The sequence below is a fragment of the Odontesthes bonariensis genome, chromosome 23, assembly GCF_027942865.1.
Source record: "Odontesthes bonariensis isolate fOdoBon6 chromosome 23, fOdoBon6.hap1, whole genome shotgun sequence".
NCBI classification, from domain to species: Eukaryota; Metazoa; Chordata; class Actinopteri; order Atheriniformes; family Atherinopsidae; genus Odontesthes; species Odontesthes bonariensis.
Genome location: NC_134528.1, coordinates 4,106,248 through 4,115,532, shown reverse-complemented (window position 1 = coordinate 4,115,532; position 9,285 = coordinate 4,106,248). Strand labels below are relative to the sequence as shown.

Here is a 9,285-nt window from a genome sequence, read left to right as displayed (position 1 = left end):
TTCTTTTAGGAGTTATATTAACGCTGCAGATCTCACATGTCGGTGTGTGTTCGGCTCTTAGTTTTAGTCATTTTACACAAAAACCATCAGGCTGAAGAAACAAATCATTCAACCATCGTGCTTAAATATAAACGACGGTAACTGTGAATTGGCTCCATATGAATGAATTGGATTATTTTGTAAATAATTATGATTACAATGAATTGAATTCCAATTGGCTTGAATTGGACTTTATTATTTAAGTGCCTTGAGATGACATTTGTTGTATTTGGCGCTTTATACATAAAAATGAATTGAATTGAATGTGAACATTAGACTAACTGTGTTTCACAAAGATTTTACTCGATCTTTGTTATTCTTATGCAGTTTTTGGATCAATCGTGTCGACTTTAAATCCCTTTTGAATCAGAATCTGTGGAAAGTTTTTACACATGATTTATTTATTGATTTATTTATATAACAGTTAAATATGGATAAATGTTCATCTTTATCGTCTGAACAGCTCAAAGCTTCGAGTCTTTTGGGAACCGTTCGGTCCGGCACTCGTCTCAGGTTGGACCGCTTTCACTCCGTCCGGCACCGCGAGGGACAGCCGACCCGAGACTCTTCTCCAAAGGTCAGAACCAAAGCCTGCTCCTCCAGCTCTGCTTCAAACACAGTTAGAGTTTTGAGCTTTAATCTTTTGTCACTGGGCTCAGTATTCGGTTCTGTCGGAGAGTCTGGGACGGCTCTCGGGGCGGCTGCATCACGACCCCGGCGTGTTTGGGTCAGTTGTAGCTGTATCCAGGCACAGGCAGCCTCTGGCCCTCCTTGGCCTCAAAGAAGGTGTAGGACAGCGTGATGGTGTCCACCCGCGCCATCCTGGGGTCGTCGTCGAACTCCGGGTCGATGTAGAAGAAGACGGGCATGTCGACCTCCTCGTGAGGGTTCAGGCGCTGCTCCTCGAAGCAGAAACACTGCAGAGAGGAGCCAGATGTTACACAGCTGCACCACACAAACCCTCACAGTGACGCGGTGAGATGCATGATGGGAAACGTCACCTGATTGGCTCAGAGGTCGCTGAGTTTGATGTTTAGCAGAAACTTTTCACTGTTTTTTGGACTCTTTTAATTATTCCAGATCAGAAACAACTGGTTTACAGTAAATATGAGGCTGAATGTCTGCTCTGAAGCAGGTTACACAGTAACATCTGCTCAGTGCACATCTGGACAGATGTCAATTTCATTTCCAAAGCACGACTAAAAAAAAAAAGACCTCAGACCAAAGCCTGATGCCCTCCGCTTTAATCCAGAGCTCAGCGGCATCTTCTTAGGTTGTTTAAGTCGAGCGGGGAGGCCCAACAGCTGGGAGGCCCAACAGCTGGGAGCCCCAACAGCTGGGAGGCCCAACAGCTGGGAGCCCCAACAGCTGGGAGCGCCAACAGCTGGGAGGCCCAACAGCTGGGAGGCCCAACAGCTGGGAGCACCAACAGCTGGGAGGCCCAACAGCTGGGAGGCCCAACAGCTGGGAGCGCCAACAGCTGGGAGGCCCAACAGCTGGGAGGCCCAACAGCTGGGAGGCCCAACAGCTGGGAGGCCCAACAGCTGGGAGCGCCAACAGCTGGGAGCCCCAACAGCTGGGAGGCCCAACAGCTGGGAGGCCCAACAGCTGGGAGCCCCAACAGCTGGGAGGCCCAACAGCTGGGAGCCCCAACAGCTGGGAGGCCCAACAGCTGGGAGGCCCAACAGCTGGGAGCACCAACAGCTGGGAGGCCCAACAGCTGGGAGCCCCAACAGCTGGGAGCCCCAACAGCTGGGAGCCCCAACAGCTGGGAGGCCCAACAGCTGGGAGCACCAACAGCTGGGAGGCCCAACAGCCGGGAGCACCAACAGCTGGGAGCCCCAACAGCTGGGAGCACCAACAGCTGGGAGGCCCAACAGCTGGGAGCCCCAACAGCTGGGAGCCCCAACAGCTGGGAGGCCCAACAGCTGGGAGCACCAACAGCTGGGAGCGCCAACAGCTGGGAGCCCCAACAGCTGGGAGCCCCAACAGCTGGGAGCCCCAACAGCTGGGAGCGCCAACAGCTGGGAGCACCAACAGCTGGGAGCCAACAGCTGGGAGCACCAACAGCTGGGAGACGAGCGTTCACCAGCAGAACACATCTGAAGCTGATGGAGGCGGGAAGGCTTCTAAGCTCTTTTGGAGAAAGAGAAGATTTTATTTGGCCAATGTTTTGATGTAGCTGATAAAAAATAGAGCTGCTTTTCTGATTTAAAAGAACTTTCTAAAAACAGTCTTCTGAGGGGGAACCGTGAGTCTCTGACGTGTTGGAGACGGTTAAACAGGCTGCAGAGCGACCACAGCCAAACCCGGAGAGATCTGAACACATCACAGCAGCTTTAAAATCTTTACTCTGGCTTCCAGTCAGTCACAGAATAGATTTTAAAAGCCTGCTGATGGTTTACATCTGTGATCTGTTCAGAGAATATAAAGCCAGCAGAGCTCTTAGATCCAAGGACTCAGGTCAGCTGGTCCAGTCCAGAGTCCAGACTAAACATGGAGAAGCAGCATTTAGCTGTTATGCTGCAAACAAGTGGAACAAACTGCCAGTGGAGATTAAACTTTCACCAAATGGAGACATTTTTAAATCCAGGTTAAAGACATTTCTGTTCTCATGTGTCTATGCATGAAATCTGCACGATATCTTTGAACTTATCTGGACTGTTGCTTGTTTTTAAATTCATTTAAATGATTTTATTTGTTTCTCTTTATATTCTTTAATGTATTTTTAATGCTTCTTCCACTCCCTGCTGCAATGCTTTTATTTTATGGGAGCAGTCAGCTGACATCAGCCTGAAACTCACCTGGATCTTGTTGAAGTACTGTCCCGCGTCGAATGGCACCACGTTGTAGGTGGAGATGCCGATGATGGGCTTATCTGTGGGGTTCTTGGCTTTGTAGAAGGCCAGAGCCGTCTCACCCGGAACCACCTGCGGACAGGAGAGCGTGAGCGCGGCGGGCGGCGGCGGCGGCGGCGGCTGGGAGGCGCCGCAGAGTGAACAGAAACGCTTACAAAGATCTCGGTCTGCTGAGGCCTGAAGTTCCACTGGATGCTGGCGTGCGTGTCGGCGTTGAAGGTGACCTTGATGACGCGCTCCTTCACCGGCTCCATCGTCGCTACCTGATCCGTGTTGTGGCCGGCGACCGCCGTGCCGCCGAGTCCGGACGCCTGACAGACGAGCAGAGCGGTCACATGAGCTCGCAGGAGCGAGGGAAGCACGTGTGCGTCCGTGGCTGTGTTCCAAACCGCATACTTCTCCTACTGACTTTTTTTCCCGGATGCATACTAGATTCTCCGAAATGTTGGGTATGCATCATGAGGTTACTACTCATACTCAAACTACCCAAGATGCAACGTAACGTGACGTCGCCGATCGTCATTTCCTGTCAAAACGGCAGTTTCAAGCTAGCTACAACGAGGGTAGGTTCACTTCCTGTTTTCAAGACAAAAGCACCAATTGTATGGTAATGGCTTTCCCTATGATAAAAGGCAACGGGTATTTTATTTTGTGAAAATAACAGGAAGTGCGTTGCTCACTGCGGCTAGCTTTAGTAGCGCCGAATTCGTGGGAACAAAATTGTAAACAGCCGGTATTTTGTCAGGTTTTCAACACGTTGGGGATCTAAACGACTACTTTCTCACCTGAAAATGTTTCAAATGTTGCTAAAGTTTACAGAGTTTAGAGCTTAAGAGAAATCGGCTTCAGACCGGCTGATTTCGGCTCGGGCAGGAGCAAAATGCATTGTGGGTAAACGCTCTGCATACTGTCTGATCGATCAGTATGGAAGTATGTAGTATGCGGTTTCGAACACAGTCCGTGTGTGCGTCCGTGTGTGCGTCCTCACCTGGCAGTAGAGGCGGTACAGCGGCACGGCGGCGTACGACAGGCCGATCATCCCCACGCCGGCGGCAGCGATGTACGTCAGCACCGTCTTGTTCCGGCTCTTCCACTCCTCCTCCTGACTGCGCGACTTCCTGCTGCGGTTCCGTGTGACGAGGCGCGACGGAGGCTGCCGCCGCAGGAAGTGCTCGGCCTGAGAGCGCAGCGCCCGCGAAGTGCATCCTGTCAGCAGCGCCGCGGCCCGAGGGCAGCGCAGCAGCAGAGGCAGCAGCATGGCTGCAGACGCACCTGGAGACTCACCTGCAGGACGACCAACAGCAGCAGCTCTGAAAGGCAGGTCGGTTCTGTTCAGTCAAAGTGCTCCAGAAAGGTGGAATAAAAACAATAAAAAGACAAAAGCAGAGAAAGATAACGTCTTCCAGAGCTTCTCAATGTGTGGGGAGGAAAATTTCAATGTTATGCCCATTTTAAATGCTTTTCTTTATAGAATAGAATAGAAAAATACTTTATTTATCCCCCAATGGGGGAAATTCAAATTAGTAAAGTAGCTCAAAAAATTATTAATATTTACAATGATTATATAACAACAACAATAATAATACCAATTCTAATAAAAATACTACTACTAACTAATAATAATAATAAATTACTCAATTAATTAATTAAAAATAATAATAAAAAATTGACAATAAATATAATTCACTAAACAAAACACCCAACAAACAAACAAAGTAATAATGAACAGCTAAAATTATGAGAGAGCGATGGGAGAAAAACGTAACCTGGAACTAAAGTGCTAAAACTTCTCACTTTAAAGGTTTTATGTTTTTATTTTATTCTTTTTCCCAATGTTGTATTTGTGTTTTTAATGTTGTAAAGTGTCCTTGGGTGTTTTGAAAGGCGCTGTCAAATAAAATGCATTATTATTATTATTAAAACAATGATTGACGTTGCTGATGTATGCTATTGTATTATACGTATTATTATACGTATTGCTGATGCAGGCTCAGATCACCAAGATTACATGAAGTGGGTCTGACTGAAGAAGACAGAACACCCAGAACCTGTTTTATCTGAGGCCCAGAACAGAACCCTGGGGAACACCTGAAGGTTCAGACGATGACGAAAAATTACAAACATTTACTGAGGAAAACTCTCAAGAAAGATATATATATAAATATATGAAGAGCAGTTCCTCCTGATGCTAACCTGAGCAGCACTGAAAGGTTTCACTTTAATGCTCATTTTAACCTGTTTTTCTTTAGGTTTTATGGGCATTGTTGGCCTTTCTTCTACAGCAGGTAGGAACTAAAGCCTCCGACGTGACACCCATTACCAGCAGAAACAGATCTTCTGCCAAGAGCCGGAAGTCCGTCCTCCTGTAGCCCACTTTTCTTTTTAATTCACTGTTTTTCTGCTGTACCTTCTCCTGCAGGATGAAAACCGCATCAGTCTATCTGGGTGTGAGGTACTCTTTCCTTCGGCTCTCAGTAACTCTCTCAAAGCAGCTTCTAATTCAAGATGGAAGGATTAGTTACTTTAAATCAGCTGAGATGGACCGGAATCGCGTTTATACCCGACTTTTTCAAAAATTGTTTTCAACATTTTTCATCACTACATATAAGACGAATTTGTCAGTGGACAATGACAATTCTTTAATTGTATTTGGTCATGTTCTAACGTGAGTGTTCGCGCGTCAAAACAAAACAAAAAAAACTAATTTAACGAGCTTTTGTAAAGGATTCCACGCGTGCATCTCCTTCAAATTAATCCTGCCTGTTCTCATGGTAATTTCACTTATATAAATAACCGAAAGAAAACATTTACGTTAAATAATCTGTTCAATGCAACTAAACAGAGTCGCCACCCACATAATCTGACCCGAGAAGCCTCTTCGGTCTAATAACGTTAGCTTAGCTGCTAACAGAAAACAAAACAACGATAAAAACTGATTATCTGCTCCGAAAATGTTAAAATCGTGTTTAAATCATGTTTAAAATGCTGATACCTTCAAACAGGAGCTCCGCTGAGTTTCACCGAAGGACTGTTATGTAGACAGTTACCAAACATGTTGACCGGAAACGCCTGGTGCGTCAGACAAACGGCTCCCTCTTCCGGAGAAAAGATTCCACAGAGAAAGGTTCCGCACAATGAAGTCAAATTTAAAATGTTTCACGCACGAAAAGTTCGATACATGTAAGTTACGGTGACACTTTATCTGCCATGTACAGTGTAATTTAATTAAATAAACCTGTGAGAGTCACAGTGTGAAGAGTTACTGAAAACAGAGTGGATTTTCTTTTCTTAATAAAGTGACACTAAGACAATTTAAGCCCAGGTCAGTACAAAAACAACACTTAAATGTCAAATATATATATATATATATCTTAGGGCTGGGCAACGATTTAAATGTTTAATCTAATTAAACACATGATTTCCCTGATTAATCACGATTAATCTCATTTGTACGCAGAATCCAAAAATGAATCCAAAAGTAGTGTATAGCTTTTAGCATTTAGTTTTATTTTAAATGTGCTGCCATATGAATGAAAGTGCCATAACATTTGTTGTGCAAACACACTTTTAACATCAGCATCTTTCTGTAGTTTTTATGTAGAAGCCTCGCTCCACTGTCTGTTTCCTTGAATGACTTGCTGCTATCAGTTGTGTGTTTTGCCTTTAAGTGATATTTTAGACTGGAACTACTACGCTGAGAAGACAATTCAACTTGGCAGTGTTTACAGATGACTTTGGTTCTGTCGACTCCGCCGTCTGGAAGAACTTTAACATGAAAATGGCCGAGTAAAAGTTCCGTACCCTTCTCCATGTTTGGTGGATCCGCCGATTACTTTCTTTTCCTGTTCCACAGCAGACAGCAACAGACTTTTACAAAATAAGAGCCTGTGAGCAACAGACTTTTACAAAATAAAAGCCTGAGCAACAGAATTTTACAATAATAAAATAAATAATAAGACCTGCGCTAATGCGCGATAAAATATTTGTTGGCGTTAAATAATCAATGAGTTAACGCGATAATAACGCGTTAACTCGCCCAGCCCTAATATATATCTATATCTTTTTTAAGACAGCAGCAACAAGACCGAAAAAAAACAACCTGGTGAAACACCTACACATGATCAGGTTTACCTTCAGCAGATTAGTGTCATGACTGTTTATAAGACAGATTCAAAGTCTGTCAAGTCAAAGAAAAAAGCCCAAATAAGTCGGAAACTTCCCACGATTATACTTCAATTCAGTTCTATTGACACGAATAAGTGTGAAAGAAAGCTAAAACACATTTCCCTCACATGATACTGCAGAACAAGACCTGGGACACTTTTAAACCGCCACCTTTGTTGGTTCTCAGTCTTTCCAAAGACCCAAAGGTCCAAAACCCGCTTACATTTGACTTTTGAGTGCTCTGAGAAAGCGTTTAATAGGCGTTCAGTTCTGTCAAATTACAGCAGCTGTAGGCTTTTATCGGCTCCAGCTCCAATCAGCATTGATGGAAACCCAACACACGGTGCACACTTTGTATTAGAGATGCTGTGGTTGGGGCTCAAAGAGTAAACCCAGCCCACGAATTCTTCACAGAAACGTGTTTACTGACCGCAATGTCTTGCATGGATGCTCTTAAATTAATGGCAATAATTCAGGGGCAAAAAGAGGCGAGATTGATGGATTCTGAGTCTGTAAGAGTTGGCAGCCAACTCTCAGTCTTGTAAAGGTAAATAATTGATGGTAAATAATTTGACCTGCTGGTATTAGCAGATGTAGTGAAATTATATCAACTACAATTTCCTTTTGTGCTTTTGTTTCAGTTGTATTGAGAAAAGCTATTATTTCACATTGAAAAAAAACATTTAGAGTATCTCATTTATCTTTTCTTGTTGTGTTTTGTGAAATTATTATTGTGTTTTCTTCTTGGTTTAATTAACCACATTGTGTCGTCTATACGCTTAAAATGACCAAAAAATTATATTTCTGTGGATCGATTTTTCTGCTAATCGACTAACCGCCGTAGCTGATGTCGGTTAAAAGGTAAATAAAGGTTTATACGTGAATGAGGAGGGTCTACGGTGGCCGTGAGCGGTCGCATCTCGCGGAGAGGGGCTGCAGCAGTAATGGAGGGGGTCACGGTGGGCCAGGTATTTGATGCGGAATGCATCCTCAGCAAACGGTCACGGAAGGTGAGTAACGGCCGGCTGCGGCTCGGTTCGGCTCGGTTCGGTTTGGGCCTGTCTGACATCTTGTTTTTCCGCAGGGGAAGTTCGAGTATCTGGTGAAGTGGAGAGGCTGGTCGTCCAAGTGAGTAGCTGCTAGCTGTTAGCACCGCGGCTAACATACACAACACCGAACAATGCCCGGCGGCGGCTCGGTGTTTACTCCGCTGCCGGGTCCCTCACACCCGGACCGGGAGGAAAACCACCGGGTTCGGCTTCAACACGCGGAGAGCCGCCATTAGAGCCCCTTTTAGAGCCTTTATTTGTCCGCTTTTCTGTGCCTGAGAGCCGAATGCTGGCTGTGTGTGAGACCGAGACCAGCTGCGGGCTCCGGTGGACCAGCTACCTCCGTTTACCTGCCAGAACCTGGAAAACACATCCAGAACCTGGAAAACACACATCCAGAACCTGGAAAACACATCCAGAACCTGGAAAACACACACATCTAGAACCTGGAAAACACACATCCAGAACCTGGAAAACACATCCAGAACCTGGAAAACAAACACATCTAGAACCTGGAAAACAAACACATCCAGAACCTGGAAAACAAACACATCTAGAACCTGGAAAACAAACACATCCAGAACCTGGAAAACAAACACATCCAGAACCTGGAAAACGCATCCAGAACCTGGAAAACACACATCCAGAACCTGGAAAACACACATCCAGAACCTGGAAAACAAACACATCCAGAACCTGGAAAACACATCCAGAACCTGGAAAACACATCCAGAACCTGGAAAACACACATCCAGAACCTGGAAAACACATCCAGAACCTGGAAAACACACATCCAGAACCTGGAAAACACATCCAGAACCTGGAAAATAAACACTTCCAGAACCTGGAAAACACACATCCAGAACCTGGAAAACACACATCCAGAACCTGGAAAACACATCCAGAACCTGGAAAACACACACATCTAGAACCTGGAAAACACACATCCAGAACCTGGAAAACACATCCAGAACCTGGAAAACAAACACATCCAGAACCTGGAAAACAAACACATCTAGAACCTGGAAAACAAACACATCCAGAACCTGGAAAACAAACACATCTAGAACCTGGAAAACAAACACATCCAGAACCTGGAAAACAAACACATCCAGAACCTGGAAAACGCATCCAGAACCTGGAAAACACACATCCAGAACCTGGAAAACACATCC

General features: G+C 45.2%; 2 protein-coding genes across 5 annotated transcripts in view; one reads left to right on the top strand and one right to left on the bottom strand.

Annotated features, from left to right (window-relative positions):
- Positions 1-240: 240 nt before the first annotated feature.
- cox11 (cytochrome c oxidase assembly homolog 11 (yeast)) lies at positions 241-5,983 on the bottom strand. Of its 4 annotated transcripts, none has more exons than XM_075457037.1 (5): positions 5,890-5,983; positions 3,886-4,207; positions 3,053-3,208; positions 2,844-2,969; positions 241-956 (listed from the first exon to the last, which is right to left on the bottom strand). In XM_075457037.1, exons 2-5 carry the CDS (start codon positions 4,153-4,155, stop codon positions 768-770), a joined length of 741 nt encoding a protein of 246 aa, XP_075313152.1. In that variant the 5' UTR covers positions 4,156-4,207; positions 5,890-5,983; the 3' UTR covers positions 241-767. The 4 variants fall into 4 exon arrangements, with proteins under 4 accessions (XP_075313152.1, XP_075313153.1, XP_075313155.1 ...); XM_075457038.1 differs by having other exon boundaries at positions 3,886-4,241; positions 5,890-5,971; XM_075457040.1 differs by having other exon boundaries at positions 3,886-4,181; positions 5,890-5,965.
- Positions 5,984-7,960: 1,977 nt separating this feature from the next.
- The window catches only part of LOC142374317 (chromobox protein homolog 2-like), a 9,336-nt gene continuing 8,011 nt past the window's right edge, over positions 7,961-9,285 (top strand). Inside the window, exons 1-2 of the mRNA XM_075457948.1 lie at positions 7,961-8,071; positions 8,146-8,189. Of these exons, the coding sequence (XP_075314063.1) occupies positions 8,006-8,071; positions 8,146-8,189 (110 nt within the window). The 5' untranslated portion in view covers positions 7,961-8,005. The remainder of the gene's footprint in view (positions 8,072-8,145; positions 8,190-9,285) is intronic.

Coding starts and splice junctions, on each gene's coding strand:
- cox11 (XM_075457037.1), bottom strand. CDS start 4,155: ATGCTGCTGCCTCTGCTGCTGCGCTGCCCTCGGGCCGCGGCGCTGCTG. Junction 2,970..3,052: donor CTCAGCAGACCGAGATCTTT/GTAAGCGTTTCT, acceptor TCCTGTCCGCAG/GTGGTTCCGGGTGAGACGGC. Junction 957..2,843: donor AGTACTTCAACAAGATCCAG/GTGAGTTTCAGG, acceptor TCCTCTCTGCAG/TGTTTCTGCTTCGAGGAGCA.